Here is a 27,209-nt window from a genome sequence, read left to right as displayed (position 1 = left end):
CTTGGCCTTCCTTCTCTTGGGTCCTCTCAACGGAAACTTTGCAGGCCAGAAGGGGTTGGCATGAAATAGTCGAGTGATGGAAAGCAACAACCTACAACCAAGATTACTCTGCCAAGCAAGGCCAGCATTTAGAATTGAAGGAAAGATAAAGAGCTTCCTAGACAAGAAAAAGCTAAGGAGGTTCATCGCCACCAAACCAGTATCACAAAAAAATGTTGAAGAGACTTCTTTAAGAAGAAAAAGAAAAATTGAAAATATGAATAATAAAATGGCAATAACTACATATCTAGCGACAATTACTTTCAATGTAAATGGATTAGGTACTTCAATCAAAAGACTTCGGGTGGCTGAATGGATAAGAAAACAAGACCCGTACACGTTCTGCCTACAAGAGACTCACTGCAGATCGAAATACATATGCAGACTGAAAGTAGAGTGGAAAAAGATATTTCATGAGAATGTAAATTAAAAAAAAAGAGCTGGCATAGCAAAACCTACTTATACCAGACAAAATAGACTTTAAAACAAAGGCTATCACAAGAGACAAAGAAGGAGCCAGAAATTCCACTTTTGGGTACTTATTTGAAGAAACCCAAAACACCACTTCAAAGGGACATGTGCCTTCATGTGTTCATAGCAGCATTATTTATAGTAGCCGAGTTATGGGAGTCCATCAATAGATGACTGGATAAAGAGGTGGTACATGTATACAATGGAACATGACTCAGCCATAAAAGAGAATGAAATCTCGCCACATACAACAACATGGATGGACCTAGAGGGTAGGCATTGTGCTGAGTGGAGTCTGACAGAGACAGACAGATGCCATATTGTTTCACTTACATGTGGAATCTAAAAATCAAAATAAACCAAACAGTAACTAACTCACAGATACAGGGAACCCTCTGATGGTTGCCAGACAGGGAGGGGGATTGGCGGCGGGGTGAAAAGGGCAAGGGATTCAGAAGTACAAACTGGCAGTTACAAATGGTCGTAGGGATACAAAGTACAACATGGGGAATATAGTCAGTAGTATGGTAATAACTATGTCATGGTGTCAGGTGGGTACGAGACTTATCAGGGTGCTCACTTGGTAAGGTACATCAAAGTCTAACCACTACGCTGTACACCTGAAACTAATATAATCTTGTATGTCAACTTTAATTGAAAAATAAAAAATTAAAAAAATAAAACAAACAAACAAAACTTTATCACAAAGAAAAATCCAGGTCCAGACAGGTTCACTGGTGTATCCAATCAAATATCTAAAGCAAAAAAACCCCCCCAAAAACCAAACGATCCTAAACTCTTTGAGAAAATTGAGGAAATTGACCAATAACAAACACTACCAATAATTAGAAAATAAAACTAAAACTCTGCTTACATTAGCATGCAATATAAAACGATTAGAAATAAACTTAATAAAAGATGTGCAGAAAATTAAAGGCGACCCGAAGAAATGGAAAGTTATATAAAGTTCACGGATCGGAAGACAGTGCTAAGATGGGAACTGTCTTCAAACTGATCTACAGATTCAATGCAATTCTAACCACCATTCTCACAGGCTTTCTCGAAGAAATTAAAAAGTCACTTAAAAAATTTATATAGAAAGGCAAAAAACTTAGATTAGTTAAAACCATTTTGGTGAAAAAGCCCAACAAAGTTGATGAGCTCATACCAACTGATCTCAAGACTTAGTATAAAACAACAGTAATCAAGAAAGGGTGGTTCTGGGCATAAAGATAGATGTATATAGATCAATGGAATAGAATGATCCAGAAACAGACCTACGTTTATATGGTCCACTGATTGTTGGCAAAGGTGGCAAGGTGATTCAGAAATAAAGTTTTTTTAAGAAATGATGGCGACTCGGCTGCTGGGGAGCAGAGCACGCGCTGCGGCTCCACGGGCAGAGGGCCGTGGGCGCTGTGCCTGGCCCGCCCCGCGTTTGCCCGCACGCTTTTTCCCTTTGCTCTCTCCCTCACGGTAATAAATCAGAGCCGTTTGTACACCGATACGCTGTCCTCTAAGCGTGTCATCAAACCCGGGTGGGGGGGTCTGGGGACCCTACACACTAACCAGCGGTCCCCAACCTTTTTGGCACCAGGGACCGGTGCTCCTATGAGAATCTAACACCTGCCGATCTGAGGTGGGGCTGAGGCGGGGATGCCAGTGCTGGGGAGCGGCTGTGAACATGGAGGAAGCTTCGCTGTCCCGCCCGCCGCTCACCTCCTGCTGTGCAGCCTGGTTCCTAACAGGCCATGGACGTCTGGGTCTACGGCCCGGGGGTTGGGGACCCCTGCACTAAGCAATTCTGGAGGGTGTTCACCGGCAGCTTTAGGAATGGGCAAAGGAAAGGTAGAACAAAGCAAAGAAAAAAACGCATTAGGGTGAAACTTTTGGAGGTTTACCTTACGAAATGCTTGGAACTTTTATCTGTGAGACTATTGTGCATAGGCCAGCGATACCCTGCAAATCACGGGCACTGAGGCTCAGGCCGGGCTCACGTGTTGCGGCGCTGGAACTACTCCTGGCCATTTTCAGACCTGGGGCTCTGTTCCGCTTTAGAAGCGTGCATCGTGGTTTGCACACTGTCATGTTTTCTGCATCACCGGTGTTCGCAGATGTTCGTGTTCATCACAGACCTTCACACAAGACGGCCTGACACAGTGGATGAGCAAAGCACTCGTTAGTAAGGATGCAGGACCGTCGCCCAAACACGTCCTGAAGCCGCTTCGCTGACTTTTGTAAACAGGATATGGAAGAGAGGTCATAGTATTTTAAACGTTGCCTAATATTGCCCAAACACTTAAGCAAAACTTTAGTTGTATTTCATCAGAAATCTGTTCAAATCTAGCCTGGGTTTGAAATATCTCGCTATGCTTTGTCTTCGTGTGGTTTCCAATAATTAATAATAATAATAATAATAATGACATATATATAAAATAAAGATTATATATATCATCTCATAAATACTGAGAATGGCCGGCTGTTTTATTTTTGTACTTTGTCAATTATGTCTTTTTCAAAATGAAAAATAAACTTGTGATTTCTAACTAAAAAAATGGTAAAACAACTGGATATCTGCATGAGAAAAATTAGCATTCATTCTTACTTTGTGCTATATGCAATAATTAACGTGAAAGGCACCACACATTTAAATGCAAGAGCTAAAACCACTAAATTTCTAAAAGAAAATGCATACAAAAATCTTTACGATACCTGATTAGGCAAATCATTTTGAAACAGAAAACAAACTATGAGAGAAAATGATAAACAATTTCCAACAAATTAAAAGTGCGCTTTGAAAGACAATTAATAAAATGCAAAGGCAACTCACAAAGCGGGAGGAAACTTTTGCTAAGCATATGTCTGACAAAGGGATATATATATCCTAAGTATATAAAGAACTCCATAATAAGAAAAACTCAATAATAAGAAAAACAACTCAAATTAAAGCAGCAAAAAAAACTTTATTCAGCAAATAGCGCTAGAACTGGGTATTTACAAGAAAAAAATGAACATTTTTCTTCACACTATTCACCCCCGAAATTACTTTAAATGGTTTACACCTAAATGCAAAAGTGAAAACTATAAAAATTCTAGGGATAAAAGGGACCTTAGGGTATACTTTCTCATACAGGAAATACGAAGCATATCCATAACACGAAGAAGTTGATAATTTGGACTTTATCAAAACTAAAGACTTTTGTTCTTTAAAGACATGATTAAGAAAACAAAGAGTAAGATGTGAACATGGAGAAACTATGTACAACACATAAATCAGACCAGAACACACACAACTGATGCAACTCAACAATAAGGGGACAAACCACCTAGAAAAGAGAAGGTGTAAAGTGTGAAGACACGTTACAGGTCCCCAGAGAGCCAGCAAGGACAGGAGAGGAGAATCTGCGTCGTCACCGGGAAAGTCAAAGCCACGCCGACCGGACAGCCCACGGCACAGGCTGCTTAGGATGACTGCAGTGGGGGCTGGAAGGGGCTGCGGGCTGGCAAGGATGGGGGGCGACCGCCTTTTGGGGGAGGGGTGTCGCTGCCTCTTGCAGTGGGAAACAAATCTGCCACGAGACCCGGCATCTGTGTTCCAAGGTGCTCGCAAGGCGAGGGCACTGTTCGTCCGCACACGGACTCGTACACGGATTTTCACGGCAGGTGTCTTTCTCATAGTGACAAACACAACAACCGCAGCGTCTGCGAACGGGTGAACGGGGTAGAGACGTGCCAGAAGCCGTGCTCTGGGCACACTGGACGTGCAAACGCTCTTTCCGCTCGCGAAGGCAGCCAAGGCCTCGAGCGCAGGGCCCGACTTCTGGGGAAGTTTAGGAAGCGCCGTCTGGCCCGCACCGGCAGCCACCGTGGTCGTCTGCGGTGGAGACGGAGGGAAAGAGGCGTCGCGCGGGGCTGAGGACGCGTTGGGGGCCACCTGCCGCGGGTCTTGATCGTGCTTTCGTGGCGTATGTGTCAGTCGAAATGCATCGAACAGCACATTTTGAATATGTGCACTTTGCTGTGTGTAAACTACCCTTCGATAAATTTGTTAAATAAGTATCACGAAAATTACAAAGTTCATAGCAATGTCTCAAATGCTGACGCCTCGAACGTCGCCTTCCTGGGCGCAGGGAAGTCCCTCCGCTTCTCCCAGACGCAGCGCCGCACACTCCCCCGGCGATGGGCACCGCTGGTGCAGCCCTGGGTTTGACCCGGAGAAGGCGTTCCGGGGGGCACGTCCCCCACACCGTGAACTCTGCTGTGTCCCTCAGATTCCCTCTGGCAGCCCTGTCCCCCGCCGGCCCCTGCCGCTGGCACTGCTGACAGGCGCTCCACAGAAGGACCCGTGCCCATGGGATGCCGCCTCCATCGATTGTCTCAAGTGAATAAGGACACATCTGCCTTTCGTCACTGCCCTTTCAGATGGCTTCCACAGCTGGCACCTAGCGACGCGTTCCCCCCTCCCCACAGGTGGCCCTGTTCTTCCTGGAGCCTTGAGTGGGGAGGCGTTCGGAGCAAAGTCTAGTGGCTTCCTGCTCCCCCAAAGGCCTGGCCTCCGCTCTGGGGCGCATTTTGCCCCAGCTGCCATGGCAACGAGGCCGCGAGCCCTTCCTCCGTAACGAACAAAATCATTTACCCTCAGCAAACTGGCTGCTCGTTCAAGTCATTAACCTAAGATTAAAAACCTCAAACCAGACCATATTTTGCTGTTATACTTTCTGTGGTCTAAGTTTCTGACTCTCAGGTGAAAAGCACATTTGACATTCGCGTGGCACCGTCATGACTGAGGTATTTTCACAGCTACGAAGGGTCTGTTATTTAATGGGAGTCACGGCTGCCCTCTTGCTGTCCCCCACGTGGCCTCCCTCTGTGTGCACGAGGGGAGACAGAGACGTCTCTGGTGTCTCTTCTTCTTCGTGCAAGGACACCAGTCCACTGGTGGCCCGCCTCCTGTTCGTCAGCCCCGAAGGCCACCGCCCAGGCCACGTGTGGGGTTGGGGCTTGGGCGTCGGGGTGCTGTGGGAGCACCGTTCTTCCCACAGCGGATCTAACCGGACAACTTGGAAGCCCTCTCTCATTGAGACCGGCCTGTTTTAAAGAATTCTCAGTACCAGTATAGATCTCACGAAGAAACAGTGTAGACAGCACAAATTCTTTTGGTCACTTCCAGTTTGGTGGCTGGAACACGGCATACACACCGGAACATCGGTGATGCCACTACCAACCACGGAAAGAGGAAACAAAACGTTTGAAGTGGACAGTTTATGCAGAGAGCACATCAAACGCTTTTGGTCGCACTGAGATCCAGTGGTCACGGCCACGCCCGTGTCCCGGCCAGGCCGCTTCTCCGTCCCCTAGTCCACAGACCCCAGAGCTGAGGGTCACCCACTCGGCCTTCACACATGTCTCTACTGTGAAAAGGACACTGCGCTCACTCAGACATGGCCACTCTGCCCCTGGATCACGCAGACTGAGGCGCAGATGTCTCATGTGGGCTCACTGGAGGCAAGAGGGTAGGTGCTCACCAGGGACAGGGACAGTGCTTCCCAGGGTCTCTGTGGGCCCCTCTGGATCTGGGGCTAGCGTCCCCAGGCTGAGGATGTGCATGGGACATTCTCATAGCTTTGCATGTCATCTCCGTGGATGCTACCTCTACTGCTGGCCTGTCCTGCAGAGTCATCTGGATGTCTCTTCTTCAACTCTGAGTAGATGACAATGGGTTCCTGGTGGGAAAACACGACCAGTGAGCACCCAAGTGTAGGTGGGAACGGGTGCGGGCGTTGGAGGGGGAGACAGCCAGGACCCATGACGTACCTTGCCCTCCCGGTGCATCCTGGGTGAATCCGCTTCTGGATAGGAGAAGAGAAGTATTAAGTCGTGGGTGACACGGTCTCACTGACGACCCACTGCACTGCATGCATTCCCGGCCCGGGTTCCCTCTGCCGATTCCCTCCGAGCGCCGCCGAGTGCCCCGCCGGCACACACACGAACAGCCCTCGTCCTGCCCGCCGAGTGCCAAGAACGGCTCACTCGGTGACTTCGTCTTTCCTGCCTGTCACAACCCCAGCAGAAATGTCCCGCATGCTCCTCCACTCCTCCCAGGGACTCTGACTGTCTCGGTCATTTGGGAGAAGGCGGCAGATGCGGTTCGCTTCGCTTAGTATGGGGGACTGGAGGCAGCTGGGGAGGGAGCTGCATTCTGCGGCCACACAGCAAGCTGCCAGAAAGCCAAAGGTTTGCAGTAGAACAGGAAAAAAAAATCAGTGTGCGTGCTTCTTCTCTCCTTCCAAAGGGTCTTTGAATCTTTTTTAGTTTTCCAGCCAATAAGCACTCCTGGAACAGTGATGTTCCATTAAGCTTTGACAAGCTCTAAGGGGACGAAGCCCAGTGACGAAGAAGCCTGGAGTGTTTCAGGGGGGAAACTGGCCTGGAGACGAACACGAGTATTGCGGGCGTCGAGACAGAAACTCAAGCCGACTAAGCAGTGGCCACGACGGCTGCCAGTCCCCCCAGGTTAGGGCACAGCGAGGGCTGCTGGGAGTCCACGCAAGTGTCGTGGTGGCGTGTGAACTGTGTTTCTAAATGTGAGCCGGGGTCACCAGGTGAGCTAGTCAGGCTATCTCAGGACACACGAGCACCGAAGCAGGACACGGCCCAGCAGGACGGGGGGCACGTGGGGCGCTCAGTCAGCTGGAGAGAAGGCGTGAGGTGGCGCCTGGAGGACCCCATCGCGGGCCACAGCGCAGAGGGCAGCCAGGGTCGTGCTTTGGGACGGGATGTCACTGAGGGCGGTTGATCTGGGCAATGACACAGTCAAGTGCCCAGGGCAGGGGGACCGCGCTGGGACAGACTGCTGGGACGCTGGGGGAGAGTAAGAGGACGAACAGCCCGGGTGAGGGGATCACAACCGTTTTCACGTCGGATCACGAGGCTCCCCTTAGCGATTACGCTCATTCATTCATTCACTCAGAAAATATTCGAGCGGGCCTAGTTTTCCAAAGATTATATTAAGTGTTAGTGAAAAGTTTTAGCGTCTGTCCTCAAAGAGTCCGCGGTGACATTGGCGGCACAGACGGGTGGGCGGGGAAGCGTGACCATACGAGAGACGGCATGAGAGCAGGCGATTTCTCCTGCGCTGGTCTCACATTTGAGATGACTCTGACCCTAGACCCGATACCACAGCCACCTCGTCGCCGCATACCTGGAAGGCGTCTCACCTGAATTCTGTCTCGTGTGCGGGGTGCTCCAGATCTGGGAATAGAGGCAGCCGTCCCCAGGACCCACTGCAGGAGAAGCAGTCAGTGCGGGCTGCAGCCGAGAGCCCGCCCAGTTCACAGCCACGGCTTCAGGTTTCGACTGAGCGCGACGGGGCCCTGCGCTGCTGCTCGGCCTCCCGCCACCCTGGGCCCCCTGCGCCCACGGGTCCTCACCGTTGCTGTACACCGGCTGCAGCTCCGCTCCCGCTGCTGGCTCGTGGCGGGTGAGCTCTTGCGCACCTGGGCTTGAGGGCCTGGTCAAGGAAAGCTCGTGACACTCACTGGGACTGTAACTGTGACAGACGGAGAGAGCGACGGGTGAGAGCACTGTGTGTGGATTATACAGATTCTCAGGAAAATCAGCATCCAGGAAGAGCCCGCGTGGCTCAGGTAAAAGATCGTGGCTGCTCACTCTGAGCCCATCGGCTCTTCTGACAAAGGTCACCAGGTGGCACTACAGGGAGGGGCGAGGCAGGGCCCGCGGGGGCGGGGGGGCGGGAGGGGGAGGCTGCAGTTTCAGCCTCCTTTTGGCAGAGGAAGGTCTCGTATTTGCCTCATCTTCCACTATTTTCAAAAACTTGAGTGCCGAAACGTTGTTCCACGAAGACCTTCCCACGGAAGTCGCCCTTCGTCTTTTTCAAATGGTCTCTTTCGGTTTTCCACCTCGTTTGACAAGAATCCACATTTCCCGGAAGAGGCCATCAAGGCTCTTCAGGTTTTTAACTTCGTTTCCTTCTGCAGTTTATACTGTGGCCTGAACATCGCTGGCATTCGATGGCCCGTTCCCGGTCGGGTGCGTGAGGGAAGGAACGAGCGGCCGAGGGAATGGATAAACTGCAGCCTGGGACACGGTTTCACTAAGACTCTACGGGAGCAGCCAAAGGGAGTAGGAAGTGACACGGGTAGCAAAGAACATGGATTCTGTGCATAAAGAGGTACAAATATGATCGAAAGTGGCCTTAGTCAGTTTTGGATTTCATAAGAATTTGAAAATGTTCCAATTTGCTTAACACACATAATTCCGTGTTTTTACCCTGCGGATATAAACAAAGCATGAAAATACCTCTGCACAGGATGCAGGGACCTCACCTGGGTGTCCCGGCGGCAGGAAGTCCTTCTGGAAAACAAGCCGAGAGACAGAGAAGGTAAGTGCGTGTGCGGGTGTCCCGTGCTCCGTGAGGACACCGTGCCCAGAGGTCAGAGTTGGCCTAGATCGCAGCTATGGAAAGTCTCAGAGACCGTCCAGCTCTACCCCGCATCACGTCCTAGGTAAGACAGGTGGGGTCTTGAGAGACATTTGCGCAGAGTCACACTTTCTCTGAGCAGTTATCTGGCCAGCGACGGTGCTGCAAGGAGCGGTGACCGAGGCCTCAGAGGGAGCTGATATTGTGCTCTCGCCGAAGTGAGGCTCTGCGGGGCCACTGTGACGAAGCCTGACCTCTCTTTACCCATGGTCCTTGTGATCCACTGCGACCGCCCAAGGCACACGCTGTCTCCTCAGCACCCTTCTTCCCTTCTCATGCACCTGTCCCCCAGGTCTAGGGGAAGCAGCATTTGATAAACATTTTCCCTCTAAAAACTCTCAGCAAATTACAAACAGTAGGGACTTCCTCAGCCAACATTATTGTCCTTGAGGGCGAGAGACCAGACTTTCCAGTGAGATCAGGGACAAGACAAGATGTCTGCTATCAGCACTCTATTCTGCAGTGCACAGATGGTTCCGCCAGGGCTGCAAGGCTAAACGAACAAGCCAAACACACGGAATCCACGTTGGAAAAGAAGGAGTAAACCTTTCTCCTCACAGATGCCATGATCATCTTTCTAAGGTGCACCACACAGTCCAAATTAACATAGTGATGGCAAAAGTCACAACCTCAAAGGGTGGACACAGACTCTCACCTGATTTCCTCTGGGTTCCAATGCAACGCACCAGAGCCGCGAGGCTGACGACGCTGAGTAGTCCCCCGGCAACTCCCACGGTGACAAGGATTATTCTGTTCCTGGAAGACCCTACGTAGAGAGACCCAGACTTGAGTTCCCACGGCATACCACCACGTAGACACAACGCAGCCAGACCCGGCAGGGCAGCCTTCTGCCGGGTTCTGATTGCTCCACTTCAATTCCTCCCAGAACGATGTGTCATCTTCAACGTAAGTGCCCATGAGGACGATGGCTGCCTCTAGGACCGAAGTTTATGCCCTTCTCTTGCCCCCACGAAACCGGCCCCAATCTCCAGAACCCCAGGCCTCGGTATGCGTGTTCAGAAAGGCGTTGACAACGGTAGACTTTGTACGGTCTTTTGGAGAAATATTTTATTGACTGTGACTGTAACCTACAGCCCAGATACCACCAACCCACCTGTGAAGTTGAATGTCACTGCCTCGCTGTGCTGGGCCCCTGGGCCATTGTCGGCCTCGCAGAAGTAGTTTCCAGAATATTCTTTGGTCAGAGAGAGGTTGAAGGACGCACCTCCTCCAGAGAGGGCTACGCTGCTCCCCAAGGCAATGTCCTCATGGTAAAACCGATACAAGATTGGGGGTGAGCCTCTCTGGGCCTCACAGTGGAGCTCTACCACGTCCCCTACCATGGCGCGGGTCCCAGGAGCCGCAAGGGTGAGGACGGGGCGTGACACGGGAACTGAGGGAGAAAACAGAGTTCACCGACAGTATTAACTCAGTAGGTGCACAAGAGAACATAATAAAGGAAATACGCAGCACGGTTTCCGTGGCAGGAACATGGACCTGGATTCATGAAAATCTGAGTTTAAATCCTGTCTCTGTCCTTTATTAGCAATATGATCTTGATATTTAAACATTTTTAATCTGAGTCTCAGTTTATTGCTCTGTAAAATGGAGCTAATAATTGTATCTCAAGCTGTTGTAATACAAATCGTGTGTAAAGTGCTTGCTAAATGCTAGCTATGACTATTGATAGAAACGAAAAAAGCGAGTTTTGCTTCTTAGTATCGCTGAGTCTTAGCTTTAAACCTCTACTTCTGCACCTCCCTAGGGTAGGGTGTTTCTCTCTACCCAGTCACCCTGCTTTATTTTTCTACATAGCACTTAGCAATAATTTATCTATCGACTTAGCTATCTCTATCATTGTATATCTGAGTCCCCCAATAGAACGTGAGTCTCATAATGAATGGATGACTGAACTGATCCAGATTTGTACAAAAACGTCTAGATACAGTAATAGCAATGACGATTCCCATTTTAATCGGTAGTTATGGAAAGAGGACAGCCAGGAGGCACAGATCATTATAGTTTATTAATACATGGAATGATTAATAAATATTTACTTCATGTGGAATGTGAACTGTAAGACTGCTGGGTCTGCTGGGTTGAGGGAAATCGGATGACCGACCTGCGTGCAGGCTTTAGGTGTAAGCTGTGAGCGCCCCTGGCAGGAGAAGGCTGGTAAGGACCTTAAGCTCTGCTTCGCACCTGGGATTTGCTAAAAGAGAGGGATCGTGGTGACCACTTGCTGCATGGGAATGACCCACTTTGAAAGTGCGCCTTCTGCTAGCTGCAAGACAGATGCCACCAGCTGCCTCATCAGAGTGGAAATGCCAGGGTCTGCTTTTGGAAGTGCAGGGTTCCTGTAAAACCTAAACAGATGACTCTAGTCTGGCTCGTCTGTTCATCCTTTGCAATAGAGGGTAACCTGGGCTGAACACTAAGGGTCTCGGGGCTCCGTCTTCACGTGAACTTTGTGTATCTCTGTGTGCCTTTTTACCCACATCATGTCCTCCTATTTTTTCCAATTATTTTTATTGCAGTAAAATACACATAAGCTAAAATTTACTGCCATAACCACTTTTAAGCATACAGTTCAGTAGTATTAAATACATTCATAATGCTGTACGACCATCGCCACCATCTGTCTCTCCATAACTTTTCGCCTTGTAAAATGAAACTGTACACCCATCGAACAAGTCCCCGTTCCCATCTCCCCAGCCCGCTGCAACTGCCATTCTACTTCATGCCTCTATGGTTTTGCCTATTATAAATATCTTACATAAGTGGAATTATACAGTATTTGTCTTTTCCTGATTGGCTTATTTCACTTAGCATAATGTCCTCAAGGTTCATCCATGTCCTAACGTATATCAAAATTTCCTAAATCTCAATACTATTCTATGTATATATAATTAAATGTATACGTAACCACATTTCGCTTAACTATTTATCTGCTGATGGAAACCTGGGTTGCTTCCACGTGTTAACTATGATGAATAGTGCTGTTATCTACGTGGGTATATATATAAACATCTCTTTGAGAATCTGCTTTCACTTTTAAGGGGTATATATTCAAAAGTGCAATTTCTGGATCATATGGTAGTTCTACTTTTAATTTTTTGAGGAACTTCCATACTGTTCTCCACAGTGGCTGCACCATTTTACATTCTCAACTACACAAGGGTTCCCATTTCTCCACATCCTTGCCAACACTTGTTATTTTCTGTTATTTTTTTCATAGTAGCCATCTTAATGGGTGTCGGGTGGTATTCCATCACGTCGTAGTTTTGACTTGCATTTCCTTAATAATCAGTGACTTTGGGCATCTTTTCATGTGCTTATTGGTCATTTGTGCATCTGGAGACTACTGATGCATTTAAAAGAATTATGAGTTTGTATTTTTGGGCACACATCTATAAAGACGTAATCGTGTGACATGACCATCAAAAGGGTGAGAATGTGGTAGCTGCTACTGGGTTAAGAGCTGAAATTAACTGTAATTTACTGCCTAAGCCATTCCCTTGGAAGTCACAGGCCTTCAGCAGATTCCATAGTCACAAAATCATCACATCAGACAGATTCTGCCAGTGCAGCTATTGTCTAGGTGGGAAGACAGGTTCCTGGTGCTTCCTAGTCCGCACGTCCCCAGAGCCCTCCCGCCTGCTATTTCTCTGGGCTTGTCTGCAGAGTGAGTCTCTGCTCCTTACACTGCATTTCTCCCCCTAGAGTTCATCAAACCTCTGATTTCATACGCTCATTCCCATAAAGTCAGAGCATTGTGGGGCTGAAAGCGCGGCTATCGTCAACGTCCTACGTCTCCAAGGCGGAGTGCAAGACAACCTATCGTGATGCGAGAAGAAAATATGGACCTGTTTCAGAGCATTTAGTTTGTAGCTTGACGGTAAGAAAGAAACTCAGCTGTACTAACATACTGGTGTTCTCTCTCCGCCCCCAGTCACAGGACTCCTGTGAAGGCTGAGGGTCACCATGGCACCGAGGAATGGACAGAGGGCCTTCCAGTCGTTTGCTCACTTTCAGCATGAGGGGGCATACTACCCTTTCAGTAGGTTACTTGAGTATTTTTACAGATTTTAATTTAAACAATGCAACCCCTAAAATGCTTTATAATGATATTGGGGAATGACCACCAGATCTCCGTACCACATAACGTTTGTTTTTCTTTTCCAACTATTTTGCAGCGGAGTTCTAAAAGGGAGAGATAAATATAAACATAGCTCATGCGTTTATCTACGAAGCGAGCCCGCTATTTCATTTGCGATGATTTTTTATTAATCCCTGACTATCAATAGTATAATATTTAGTCAGACACTAAAAAAAAAGACCCTTTAACAGCACGCACATTATTAATGCTTCGTAAACGAACCCTGCTAAGCAGATGGTATTTTAAAAAAGTGGGTGCGTAAGTATATTTACTTTTTATGGGGTCTTATTACCGGAAATGTCCGGATGTGACACCCGACGCGGCGCTTAGTCCCAAACCTGGCGCGCACGGAACGCGCTCGGCGGCCTGTCCCCGTCAGCGTCCGCGGAGCGCCCCGCCCACGCCGCCCGCTCGCGCCGCCAGAACTAGCCACGTCAGCGAAGCCGCAACACGAAGCGCGTTCTACACGAGTCTCGGCATAATCAGGGCGCGTTGTTGGAAACGGGTGACTGGAAACCGGTGGCTGCAGGTCGGGTGGGCGGGAAGAGCCCCGGCCCGTCAGGTGAGGCCGGCGGGTCCGCCCGGCTGCAGGGCTGCGACGCCTGCGGCTCACCTGTGACGCTGAGTGTCACCGCCTCGCTGCGCTGGGCCCCCAGGCCATTGTCGGCCTCGCAGGAGTAGTTTCCAGAATGTTCTTCAGTCACAGAGAGGTTGAGGGACGCGCCTCCTCCAGAGGGGGCCGGGCTGCTCCCCAGGGCGACGTCCCCGCGGTAAAACCGGTACAGGATGGGCGGCGAGCCTCTCGGCGCCTCGCAGCGGAGCTGCAGCACGTCCCCCGGCACGGCGCGGGCCCCGGGCGCCCCGACGGCGAGGACCGGGCGCGCCGCGGGGACTGCGGGAGGGACCGGAAGTCAGGGGGGCGCCGGCGCGCGCGCGCTGCCCGTGGCCGGAAGCGGAAGTGGACGCCCCGCCCCCTCGGCCTGCGTCTCCTTCACGAGAGCCTGGCGGGAAGCGGACCACGTGACTGGCCGCGGGGAAGGGGCGGACCCGCCTGTCACGGTGGCCGCGGGACAGGGGCCGACTCACCTCGCACGGTGACCACGACCCGCTGGCTGAGGCGGGAGCCGTAACCGTTGTCGGCCGCGCAGTAGTACGTCCCCGCCTCGTGTCCCCTCTCGGCGGCCACCCGCGTCTCCGCCGACTGGGAGCGCACCCTCCTACTTTCCAGGCTCCTCTCTTCGCCCTCTCTGTGCCAGGAGAACGTGACCGTCCCCGTTCCCTTGCCAACTGAGCACACGAGGACCAGACTTGCTCCTTCAGCCGCCTGTCCTTTGGGAGGCTGGATCTCTAGGTTCACATCGGACACCGGGACTCCTGGGAGGACGTATGAGGACACGTGAGGGTCCCAACCCCCCGGGGACTTCAGGGTCAAGGAGCAGCCTGGTGCCGCCACTAATAAGCCAACAGCAGTGGGCACGGCAGGCCAGGGCCTCAAGTAAGCCGCACACAGCGACCTGTGTTTTATTGTCAAGTGAGCGACACCCCCTCCCCAGCTCTCTGCCCGCATTCCCGTCCTGGGGAACGTGGGCCCCCGGCCCTTCATCTTAAACCTGATGGTGACACGGTCACACGGACTTTTCTCTCTGAGACACCTGATGCACCCATGGACCCCAAAGTAGGAGAGAACACTGCATACGTTACTTTGGTCCTGAAGCGACTTTGCTCAGAGTTCAGACCCCTCCCCTCTCCTTCAGGCTCTTGTCCATGTCACCTCTCTCTTCCCACGTTCTCCTCTCCTACAGCTCCTGACAACATTCCTCTTCTCTGAAGTTCTTCAGTAAGTTTAGGTTGACCCATGGAAGCTTCACAGAGACCTCTGAAGACCACGGGAACCATTTGTGCTTCTAGTTACCTGTTGACTCCTGAGAGGACAGGTCCTTTGTGCCTCTGTAGCCCCACAGGGCTGGACCCTCAGCACCCGATCAATCACTAACATTACAGGCAGACAGAAGAGAATGTTCTGAGGAATTAGGGCCAATGTCGCCCCTGGAGAGAGGACACTAGGATGGCTGGACGTGCCTCTGTTATGTTCGCTATCCCAGGACAGGAGATGTCATTGTCCTGCTCTATCTCCAGCCTTGACTCTGGAAGAAAAGCCCCAGACGCTCACTCTGCACACACGTGTGGGATCTCAGGCTTCTCTTCACGGCCCTATGAGTCACTGTCCCTGCCGGGCACCAGAACCCACTGACACTCACTCTGCACAGGTATGCGAGATCTCAGGCTTCTCTTTGTGACGCTGTGGGTCTCAGTCTCTGCCTGGCACCAGTAGGACGAGTCTTCTCTCCACACAGTGAGGATCCGGAGCTCTGGGGACCAGCTCCAGCCCGACCCCAGGGGCTGCTTTTCTCTGAAGAAGCGGAAGCGGAGCCGGACGTCCGGCCTCTGTGGAGAGAGCTGGGTCTCGCACGTCAGCGTCACTGGGCCCCCCTCGACGGGCTGGGCCGGGCTGGCCGTCAGCACGGGAAGCGGAAACAGCTCTAGAGAGGAGAACAAACGTAATTCCTGGGGCAGTGAAGCTCAGAGCTCCCAGAGAGAGTCACCTGTGTCCTCAGCACCAGCCATCAGGAAAGAGACCCATTGTCACCCTCCCTCCCCGAAGCTTTCCATGGAAACGGCATCCCCCTTGGTCCCCATGCACTATTTCCCTGCCGAGCCCCACAACCCACAGGTGCAGAGCCATTACCTTGGACCTGGATCCTTAGTCGGTTTGAAGTATATTCTGGTGGACCCAGAAGATCCCACCAAGGAGAAGGAGTGGCACAGTGATAAAGGCCGTTGTCGCTGGAGACTGACTGCAGGGTGATGGCGTCAGAGTCAGAAGCGCTGACTTCTTCCCGTCTGAGTTTCTGTCCATCTTTGTAGAAAACTTTCTTTTCGGTAACCTTTTTACTCCTCCCCTGGCACTTCAGCGTTACATTGTCTCCTTCAAAGATGGGGTGCGGGGCCCGGAGGATCAGCTGGCCTGCAAGAGGGGAGCGACACGGTCAGCCTCCCTTTGCCGCTCCTCCCTCAGGCTCTCATTTCTGCCCCCAGGAAAGAGCTCGCGTCCCGTGCAGACCTGCGAGCATCCTCCCTCATCATTTCCACGTGGTCCCAGTCCCCGAGTCTCCCTTGTCCCGGGACAGTGAACTAATTCCCAGAAAATGTCCTTAAGAAACCGCGTACACTTTAAGAGAGGATTTTAACCTTCCTTTAGACCCGGGTCCATTTTCGCTAGGTGACTTCGTGGTCACAGACACCTCTCTTGGAAGAGAAGAGGGACAATGCTGTCTTGCGCTTCCTGTCCCCCACTGGGGTCAGCCCTGAACGTCCCCATGCGTGCCTACACCACGCTAACCCAGTCCCCAGGCACGGCTTCTCTGAGGCCATGCGGACTTTCTGCATTCCAGAGACGCCCCCTTCCTTCTCTTACCAGATGAGAATTCCACGTGCACAGGGTCGCTGAGGGAGGACCCCGAGGTCCTGCATCTGTAAGATCCAGACTTTTTCACTCGGATCTCCTTCGACCCTTTTGTCATGAAGCTCTCGTCGTCATACCAGGTTACGTCCCCTGGGACTGGAGGGAGGGGACTGTTGCACACGATAGTCACTTTCTCGTTCTCAAAGGCTGTGGTCCATGGAGGTTTTAGGAGGAGGAAAGCCTTTGGAGGGACCCCTGAACAGGAAATAGAATAACGAAGGCGGTGACAGTGACTGGGAGCCGGGCTGGGAACGGGAGGGGCCAGTATGGCTGGGAGTTCTCCCAGGCTAGTGCCTACTGGGCTAGCAGTGTCACGGTGGTAGGTCTCGGGTCCCCGCTGTGGGCTCAGAGAAGCTCAGGAGATGTGACTTGTGGGGCATATGCTGGGGGAGCCCCTGATTGTCGGCGCCCGACAGGGCAGAGCTGAGCTCGGAGGCGCGCCCCTCGGGAGCAGTTTTGGACTCTGAAAAAGCACTTGTTACTTGCTCGTTGCTACTTAATGAACCAGATTTTCCCCCTTTCTTTCCTTCTATGCCTGGCTTCATTTGAGAGTCCGTGGGGAAGGCAGCTTTTTGTACTCTCCACCCAAGTCGGACACAGTAATGATCGAGGCGCACAAAGAAACTGAAGGGATCAGAAATAACAGCTGTGTACGGAACTGCCTCCGCCCGACGGGACCGGGCGCCGAACACGACGGCGACGGGAGCCCCGTTAGGAGCTGGGTCAAGACCTGGCTGCGGCATTTTCCTCTGCGAATGGGAGCATCTCTATGTCATTGGAGAGTGGCACTGGCTTGGACACGGGGCGGGGGCTTGGGGAAGGCAGGTCGGGTCTGAGGGTGTCTCCGTGTGCACCTGCGCCCCCCTCCGCCGCGCAGATGCCAGGGGCCCGCTCACCCACCGTAGCCCAGCTGTGACCTCAGAGCAGCAGCAGCACCACGGGTGGGGCCAGCCCCGCCGCGGCCCTCGTCTGCGGGCCGGGGCGGTGCGGGCCCACAGAGCAGGAGGGGCAGAGGGGCACTGACCTGTCTGTCCTCGTCCCGGAGCTGTGAGGAAGCCGAAGTTTGAAGGTTAGCGCCGGGCGACGTTCCTAAGCCTCTTGCCCGAGCCTCTGAGACGCGTCTGGCGGCTCAGCCCAAACCGCATCTTTAGTTTTTCCTTCCCATTTCTTTGTTCTCGTTCTACAGCACCCGTCACCCCCCAAATGACCAGAAACAGCCTGCAGTTTATTTCGTGAGCACGTAGCGGCTTGTAGCCAGACGCCCGGCTCGCCCCTCTGCTGCCGCGCCCTCTGCCCTCGGGTCCCCTTCCTTCCCCATCTTCTCTGTCTGGACTCAGCCGGGCGCGGGCAGGGCGGAGGGCGGGGCAGGCACAGGTGGCTTACCCTCCCCTCATTTCCCAGGCCTCAGTCCTCCTGCGTTCCCCATCTCCGGTTAAATATCGACTTAAAATCTCAGGAAGGGAGTTAAGTCTCTCGGTGGAGCTTCCCTTACCCGCCTAAGTTTTAGAAGTAATTATTTATCTCCCGGATTTGGAGTCACGGCTTGGCAGACAGAGGAACCCAAGCTTCCTATGAGATGGAAGGGGACCGCGTGGGACACCGAGGGGACACGCTGGGCTTGCGCCCTGGGCCGCATCCGGGCCTCTCGGTTTCTCTGGGAGCCCAGCTCTGCTCCTTCCTACCTCCTGCCACCTGTCCTTGAGCCCCAAGTGGGAGCAGAGACAGAAGCACCTCGGTGCCCCTGGCTGACATGAGGAGCGAGGCCCCTGGCCCAGCCTAAGCTACCTACTCACCCAGGGTGAGCAGCAGCATCCACAGGAGCATGGGGACCTGGCCTGGCGGAGGGCGGGGGAAGCCGGTTTCACCAAGAGCTGTGTCGCAGCTGCGGCTGTGGTGGGTGAGCAGACCCTTCCCTGGTTTCTGCAGGCTGCTGTCCCATCCACTGAGGAGGGCAGGACAGGGGGACTCAGGTGAGGCCTGTAAGAATCAGAGCGCGGAGGTGAGAGAATTATGTCTTGCCTCGGGCCCTGAAGATATGAGCACGACTTCCCGAATGTCATTCGTGTTTCGTGCTGGCCGCCAGGCTCGGTCAGGTGTTGGCGGCCGTCTTCCAGCAGCTCGGGTCTCTCAGGACGAGTGTCTTCAAAGCTGTCCCTGGGTTCTCTGAAAATGCTCAGCTGTCGACTTGCGTTTTTCAAATGGAAAACCCCTTTATCACCTTGAATTCACATGACCTTTAGTTCTGCATGAGGCTCCTCACAGACGCAGGTGGCGAGTGCGGTGTCCTGCTGTGTTTCGTGCTGTGAGTCTCACAAGGGCAGTGTCAAGGCAGACACGAAAGCCTTTACTAAAGTGGTCTGAAGCAGCGTAAGAGACAAAGCATAGAAATCTGCAGTTTACCGGAAGGGGCCGCCCCCAAATCTCCCCGGACCTGTGCGAACTGGGAGATAAAGGGCTGGCACTGTGGCTGGACCAGCCCTGTGGCGCTCACTAGAACTGCAGGACAGTCAGCAATTACTGTCAGGAAACTTTGAAAAAAAAAAAAAGTTTTGTTATTCACAGGTGCTAGAGAGCACATGACACGTCTAGGGCCACAGAGCAAGGTCTCAGGCCTGGGGTTCTGCTTTTACTGCAGTCGAGGGGGAGGGCTCACCTATAACTTGTGACTTTAAAACCTAAGAGAAGGAAGTTCGAGCAAGGGAAGAGAGAAACAAGCAGCCCTAAGGGTCAGTTATGGAAACTGAGGTCTCAAAAACACATGACCAGGGACAGGGTGGGCTGGCCTAGGTCTCCACCCGGTGGCTGGAAGTGTGGTCACTGGAGATAGCAGTCTGTGAAGCCAGAGCCTCTGCAGTCACACTGATACTAGGCACTCACATCGAAAAAAAAAAAAAACTGTCCTTTTGCCGAACCCGTTTCCGCCCCGTAATCCAAAATTCCCAAAGAGGCGAAACGGCTTGCAAACCAGGGAACCAGCCTCCGCTGGAAAGGGGAGGCCGCCTTTTATAAAGTTCCTGCCCAGGTTCCCGAGTGGTCCGATTTCATGCGAGGGAGGTTTCCAAATTCATACGGTTCTGACTGGTCGTCATGGAGCAGTTCCGGTCGGTCTGCCCAGTCCGCCCTCTCGGTGTGTCGTTGGTGGAGCTGGTTGGATGGTGCTCTGCTGTGGTCTGAGGCTGGCCATGTTCTTTTTTGTCTCAGGACGGTTTCTGACTTAAAGGCGATTTTATCTGGTCTAAGTCTAGCCACCACCGCTCTCTGCGTTGCCATTCGCATATCTTTTCTATCTCTTCTCTCTTCATTTTTTCTATCTTTTCTCTCTCTTCATTTTCGGCCTTTGTGTGTCCTCAGATCTGAAGTGAATTTCTTGTAAATAGCATATAGCTGTGTCTTGTATTTTCGGTTCATTTGACTGCTCCTCGTCTTTTAATTGGAGAGTTCGATGCATTTGCATTCAACGTCAGTATCAATAGGGGAGGATTTACTATTGCTATTTTGCCAGCTGATAGTCTTGTCTGCCTTTTCCTGTCTTCCTTGGTGTTCTGTTCATTTTGTACTGACAGGTTTTGATTCTTTTCTCTTTTGCGTGTAACTTCCACGGGGTTTCTTGCTGTCGTCATGTTAGGTCTTACATAAAATACCTTACGGCGCTATTTATTTTAAGCTGATAACTTAAATTCAGCCATATAAAATCACATACATTTTAATTTCTGTCCTCCCACACGCTTTATGTTATTATTGTCACAATTTATATCGCGTATCTTTTATCATAGTTTTCATTAGTTATTTTAATACTTTCGTATCTTAATTTTTAGACTAGAATTAAAAGTGATTTGCCTACCGCCATTACAGTAATACGAAATTATGTATTTATTATGTATTTACCTTTGCCAGTGAGTTTTATACTTTCATACGCTTCGTGTGGCTGCTCAGGGTCCTTTGGTTTCAGCTTCTCTCGTTCTGTGGCTCTCGCGTGTATAGCGACCTGCTTTGTCGTGACCCCTCCATTCCTTAAGCTTCCTCCGCTGTTTCTCCCCTGCCTTTTGCTCGTCTGACTGAATTATTTCCCGTCAGCTGTCTTCGGTTCTCTGATCTTTGTTTAATCTGAGTCCGTTACGAATTTTTCATTCGGTTATTGTGCCCTTTCGCCCCAGGATTTCTGTTTGGTTCTTTATGTCTCTGTCTTTTTGTTGTAATTCTTATCTCGTTGCTTCACTGTTCTCTGGGCCCTGCTGAGCATCTTCGTGAGACTTACTTTTAGTTGTCTGTTAGGGAAATCCTATGACTGTGTTTCATAAGAATCGGTTTCTGGAAATTTATCTTGTTCTTTTGTTTGGCTCACCTTTGCCTCGTTCTTCATTATCTCTCATTCTGTGTTGGTGTCTGTTCCTTAGACAAAGCAGGCCCTTTCCGAGTCTTCACGAACTGTCCTCATCAGGAGAAAATCCCCACCGATCGGCCTGCCCAGAGATTCCGGGGTCCTCCTTCAGGTCTGTCTCCGGGGAGAAATAGGTAGCTGTGGCTTTTGTCCGCTCACTGTGCCGAGCCGGGTGAGTAGCTGTGGTGTCCACCAGCCCCAGAGGCATCTCTGGTCTTCCTTTGGGGACCAGACTGTGCAGGCTCATGGGAGCGTCAAGGCTGTTGAGACAGCAGCTAGTTCTTTGGGCAGCCTCAGAGAAGTTGGGGTGCTGGATGCACGGATCAACTCTCTTTCTTCTTGGGGGGAGCCGAGATCCGACATTTTCCAGCCTCTCACTCTTTGCTGAGCGGAGAGAGGGTCAGTAGCATCTCAGCCCAGCCCGCCAGCTCTCCGTACTTGCCGGCTGGCCGGGCCCCGCTGGGTCCCTCAGAGCTCCGAGGCTGGCAGAGCGGAAGCCAGCCCCCCAGGAGTCCGTCCGGAGCTGCGGGGGCTCCAGCCATCGGGACGAACACCTTCCCTCCCCGGGAGAGGCTGGTGCTGGGGCGTCCTCCTGACCTCACAGCGCTGAGCCAGAGGCAGAGTCCCAGTGAGCGCGTGTCCCAGACCTACCTTCTCACTTCTGTGGGGTCACGTTTCACTTCTTCACTGGATGCAGGAGCCTTTTATTAGTTTCCAAGCGAATGACTGGGGAAAAGAAACTTTTCTGTGAGTTCTTGCTGAGTCGCTGTGTTTGTGGGAAGGAGGAGGGTCCAGGACTTCCTGCTCCATCATCTCGCTGATATCCCAAAACTCCACCGCGTTCTCAGTGCCTCGCAGAATAGTGTCACATGCTGCTTTGTCCATAAGTACTTGCCGAATGAGTGAATGGCTGGTGAGTAAGAACGGGCAGGATGGTAATGGCAAGCGCTTACTGACAAATCAGGTGTGGTTCAGATTTTTCCTTAGTCACTTATGGTTAAGTGACTGTTCTGGAGACAAGGTATTAATGCTACCTTTCTATTTCAATCCAATGATCTATTAAAATGTTACTCAATGTCTTGTTTAGTACGAGGTTATTGTAAACTGATAATTGTAGAGCGAGGTTATTGTAAACTGATAATTGTAGAGCGTGGGTGCCACTTGCTCTAAGAGTTCTTTTCTGATTTTCTAAACTCGGCCGGGGTCCCTCTCACGTGCTTCAATCACATTTTGGTTTCCGTCACCACAGAGTTCATCCCAGCACAGGGCGACCCCCATTCCAAGTAGCGTAAGTGTTTTAGGGAAGGAGATGACTCTGGCTCGCTTTTGATTTCTTCGTGTCTAGCACGGCTACTAGCAAAAGGAGCATCAACTGGATGTAGACAGCTCTAGGATATAGTGCGTCAAAGCCAGACTCGCTCCACACACAAACACACACGGCCACTTCATGGCCACGGGTGAGGATGGTGAAGGTCGCTGCTAAGGCAGCGTGGTTGGAAGAACATGCTCACAAAGCGGCCTTTCGAATGCCATGACCCACTGGGTGCCCGAAACATTAGACTTTCTCTCTTCCCCTCTGCAAGTCAAGGGCCATGTCCTCTTCACGTTATAGTCCCAGCGTGTGGCATGATGTGTGACACCCTGCATAATGGTGCCAGATAAAGTATAGTATTCCCAGTTAAATTTGAATTTCAGATTAAAAAAAAAACAACTTTTACTATAACTATGTTCCACGCAATATTTGGGATCTACTTACACTAAAAAATAGTCATTGTTTATCTGAAATTCGAAGGTAACTAGAAGTCCTGTATTTTTATTTGCTAAATCTAGCTAACCTCACTGAAAAGAATGACTTTTAATTTACATGAATAAATTAACAAGTGCTTATGTTGTGGGGGACACTTTCCTCCCCCATGTGTTCGAAGCTCTAACTCAGCGGCTCTCTCTGCTCCTTATCTCCAGGCCAGGAGAAGTGAAATGGCTTATCCGATGGGCAAATCTGGGGGCGCAGTCCATGAGGAAGGCTAACTCACTCCCGCGTTTTTCATCTTGGATGCACACCTGCTGGCAGAGGTCTGTGCAGGGAGGGACTGTCCCTGGCACGGCAGGGGACGGCGACCGTTTCGAGAGCAAATTCTCAGAGATGTGAACAGCTGGGGCGCTGGCTTCAGTAGATCAGAAGTGAACGCAGAAGCAAGTGTGTGGGAGCCACGTGTTCCCACGGTCAGGCTTCCGCTGGGCACGGCCCGGGGCTCTGGCTTCCGTGGAGAACAGGGCATTTTGTTGCTTGAAGAGACTCAGATCTAGCTCTCAGTTTCTAACTAGATTGAGCTGGGGCCGAAGGCTGGCTGCCCGAGGGCGCATGATTATTGACCTTGACAGGCGACATCAGGTCGTAGAGGCTTTGTATCTGTAGAGGCAGGACCGCACCCGTGGGTATCAGTGAGGACAAAGTACGAACTCGGTGGGGGCCTCGAGGTGCCACGAAGGCCTTCGTCAGCAGGAGCCGATGAGGCGCGGGTTTAGCTGGCCAGTAGGCACGTGGATGACCACCAGGGCTGCTGAGCGACAGAGCCTCGGGGGCGACAAGGGCGCCCACGAAGGCCCGGGGCGGCCTCAGCATCCTTTCTAGGCTGTCACGGCCGACGCAGATGGTCTTTACTAGTGGCATCCTCTATCCGTATTTTAGGCGCTCGTGACCGAAATGGCATCCTGTGGCTGTAAGCGTCCCGTGCGCTACAGAACGCCAGTAAGGACAGAGCTTTGAGTGGCTGGTGTCCAGCCAAGAATGGCTCCTTCTCTCAGTCGCCCCAAAATTCCACTCCGTGTTCAGGCTCCTCCCACATCCACGTGGCTCCCTGGGCTCAGGGGTGGGAAGTAGGTAAGGAATTGCTGGGTCGGATTCGAGACCGGACAGTCATTGCTCCTAGCACGTGGGTGTCATTGGTACCCCGCGGGAGCGTGACTGACGTTCTTATGGAATTCCACAGAGTAGAAGGCCAGGTCCCCGGGGCCACACATGGAAAGGCCTGGCCCTCACGCGACCACCTGGCACAGGCGTCAGTGTCATTCCCATGGTCTGCTGAGACGCGTTTTCCAGCTGGGATGCGGGGGACGGCTTCCGAGGCTGATGCCATCTCATAGCAAGTGGCCGCCACTCCTGTTATGTGACATTGTCACATAAGAAACACCCCCACTCGGTTCCCAGCCACCATGTCGGAAGCCGACACTCAGAGGGGAAGTGAAAACAAAGGGGTTTTGAGTCGATTCAGTGAGAAAGAAAGGTGAAAAAGAGGGGGTTCCCACTCACCCCCAAAATAGTGACCACCCGGCGTGGACACTGGCCGGTGCTGGGAGGGTTCCCACGATCAGGCTTCAGTCGGGAAGTTCGGGGTCCCCGGCGCCCACTGCCTGGCGCCCTTCTGAAGCTGGACGAAGGGTTGTCTTTTCCACTGTCCCTTCGTTTGCTGTGACCGGAGCCTGGTCACGCTCTCTGCAGAGCTGAGCTTGGGCCCCAGGAAAGGCCGCTGGCCCCGGGGCCGAGCTGCCTCTACGGCCCGGGGGGCGTGGACCTGCGCCGGGGTGCTGTTCTTTGTCCCCTTAGCTCTTTGGACTCGTTAACGCTGGGGCTCGCTCTCCGAAGTCCGGAAGGAGGTGATCTGCTTCTCTGCTGAGACGTCCACACAGCGACGGCCCCAAAACTCTCGGCTCCACCTGACATCGAAAACCTCCTGTCAGCTGAGACCGAGCAGGATCAGTAGTCGGGGGCGAGGGGTTCCTTTAATTTCTTTAGATCTGCTTTTAAGTCACAAAAATAATTTGATTTCATGCTTTATTTTGATTCTAACGTGTCTGGAACTTTTCTGACAAGGAGATTTAATCTTTAGACTTCAGTTTCTTCCCAGGGGTAGTAAAAGGGGGGTGTTTATGGTAGAATTTGTGGCATCTCGATGTTAGAACTTGACTATTGGAGGGTCTTATGTTACTGTTTAATGTCATCACAGAAACTCTGAACAGCTTATTGGACTGAATTTGGGATGGAAAATGGGATTCGAAGCAAACTTCCAACCTGGAATGCCAAATGACGTTGGTGTTAATTAACATTTTTTTTTTTCCTAAGTTTTCTGGGAAAATTGTGCACCGCTTCCCGCCAGTGCTGCCATGAAGATAGTCACAGGGACAAGGCTGGTCCTGGGGAAGTGGCCTCATGACAACTTCTGGGGACTGCAGGAAGTGGCTCCTCTTGGCAAGGCAGAGAAGTGAGACAGGGTTCTGAAAAATCGCAGCGGCGCGCGCACGTTCTCACGGCGAAGGGCGACCGCGTGCCGGGAATCACGCTGGCCTCATGCACCGACTTGCGAAGTGTGTTACCTTTCGCCGGTATTTACACGTGCTCGTGCACGTTCAGCACCGTTTCTTTAAAAACGTTTGGCAGAATTAGCAGTAAAGCCATCTGGGCCTGGAGTTTTGTAGATGGAAAGTTTTAAATCACTGGTTCAATTTCTTTGATTGTTATAAAACTATCTATTTCTTCTGATGTCCTTTTCAGTTTATTTTTCTAGTTTTCTCCCTGGGAAAAAATGTCACTTTTTTCCAGGAACTTGTCCATTTTATCTAACTTTCATTTTTGAGTCAAGCTACGTATCCTTTTATTTGATTTTTAATAACTTCGGAATATATAATCGTGACCTGCGTTTCATTCCAGATGTTTGTTATCTGTGCTTGTCTCCCTTTTGGCCTGACCAGCCTGCACGAAGGCTTGATTTGTCTCTTACTTCTTCTGATTGTTATTCACAGTGTCTTGTTTCTTCTGTGTCTTTGTGCGCATGTCGCATTTGACAGTTTACTTAGAGAAATCATTTGAAACCTAAGCTGATTTAATTTTTTCCCAAGCATATTTACTTTGCTAAAATCCATTTTTTTTTGGTGTGGAAAAAATCAAGACTCTGGAGGCACTCGCAGTATGGGGCCACCTTAATCCTAAGTCCGAACACTATGGTTCTGAGGCCACCCGAGTGACTATGAGCCAGACATCCATCTGTGCGAGGCTGGCTCACTCCCAATGCCACCAGCCGTGCGGCAGAGCTCTCCGTGGTCCCAACCCCACAGGGAGGATGGTTATGGAGTTCCAAGAATTTGATGAACACTAGACTTGGACTTGCCGGCCTTACAAGGTTACTTCAGTCCCAGCCCAGCTCCCCCCTGAAATGTTTCTGTCACCTCCCTGCCCCCGTACTGCCACAGACTAATAGCCCCCAAGCTATTTACGTTCTAACTTTTCCCGGATCTCTGCCTAGAAATTTCTTATTGTTTTGTTAGTATGTTCATGCTTTTGAACTTACCTAATTTTGCCTTTTCAGTGGTAGTTCACATTTTCAAACAGTATGAAATCAGTCCGTATGACCGTAGAAACTGTGGGTCGAATAATTTATTTTTTAAAATGAACTTCAGCCTACTCTCTGAGCCCTTTTGAACAATAACAAAAATTGACAATACGTTGGCTCTCAAAGAAAACTTCAAACTATTTTACCAAGTGGATATGGTGTAAGTAATCTTCTCCCATTATAGTGCAACTGGTACTTCATAATACGAGGAAAAAACTAGATGTGTCTATAATATAAATTTATGGGAATTAAGTTTTAAGCTACTGATACATATCCACATTTCTAAGAGAAAGGAAAGCAAATGCGTTAAATATCCGAATTGTTCAAAAGTATAAGACTAACAAGAACAGGAGGCAGCAACTCACAAAGTTAAAAGCAGAATTCTAGAATTAGAAGGCAAAATTGGTAGATTAAATAGTTCTGATAGCTTTACTTTTTAATTTAAAAAAGGGACACACCGTTTCCGATACTAATTTCACGCATAAAAAAAGAGAGCGTGGAGTAATGACCATAGATACTGGGGAAGCTGGGAGATCAGAGGAGACCACTTCGCTCATTCTAAGTAAGTAAATTTGGAACCTTAGGTGAAACAGATAATTTCCTAGGAAAACTCTCTGGGCGAGAAAGAAAACACGGACAGCTTATAGCAGCCAGGATGGAGCACGTTCCGCTGCTTTGCAAGCCTCGGCTTGCGGTGGCTTCAAGCAGCAAAAGTTTATTTCCCGCTGTGCCAAGTCTCTGTCAGACCTCGGCTG

At 51.0% G+C, this 27,209-nt stretch overlaps 1 protein-coding gene across 5 annotated transcripts in view; it reads right to left on the bottom strand.

Annotated features, from left to right (window-relative positions):
- Nucleotides 1–5,299: 5,299 nt before the first annotated feature.
- Nucleotides 5,300–27,209, bottom strand: part of FCRL3 (Fc receptor like 3) — a 24,909-nt gene continuing 2,999 nt past the window's right edge. Inside the window, exons 1-15 of one of the 5 annotated variants that reach the window (XM_039867232.1) lie at nucleotides 20,578–21,961; nucleotides 18,486–18,669; nucleotides 17,717–17,737; nucleotides 16,645–16,887; nucleotides 15,916–16,194; nucleotides 15,428–15,709; nucleotides 14,256–14,543; nucleotides 13,783–14,061; nucleotides 10,125–10,403; nucleotides 9,666–9,776; nucleotides 8,856–8,883; nucleotides 7,941–8,059; nucleotides 7,728–7,793; nucleotides 6,325–6,359; nucleotides 5,300–6,233 (exon numbers count right to left, since the gene is read on the bottom strand). In XM_039867232.1, coding sequence (XP_039723166.1) covers nucleotides 6,090–6,233; nucleotides 6,325–6,359; nucleotides 7,728–7,793; nucleotides 7,941–8,059; nucleotides 8,856–8,883; nucleotides 9,666–9,776; nucleotides 10,125–10,403; nucleotides 13,783–14,061; nucleotides 14,256–14,543; nucleotides 15,428–15,709; nucleotides 15,916–16,194; nucleotides 16,645–16,887; nucleotides 17,717–17,737; nucleotides 18,486–18,516 — 2,205 coding nt within the window. In that variant the 5' untranslated portion in view covers nucleotides 18,517–18,669; nucleotides 20,578–21,961 and the 3' untranslated portion in view covers nucleotides 5,300–6,089. The other 4 variants (XM_039867234.1, XM_039867233.1, XM_039867231.1 and 1 more) reach the window with 4 other exon arrangements.

This window comes from Pteropus medius, unplaced genomic scaffold (genome assembly GCF_902729225.1).
Source record: "Pteropus medius unplaced genomic scaffold, Ma_sr-lr_union100, whole genome shotgun sequence".
NCBI lineage: Eukaryota > Metazoa > Chordata > Mammalia > Chiroptera > Pteropodidae > Pteropus > Pteropus medius.
The sequence above is the reverse complement of the archived record's forward strand: the minus strand, read 5'-3'. Positions and strand labels throughout refer to the sequence as shown.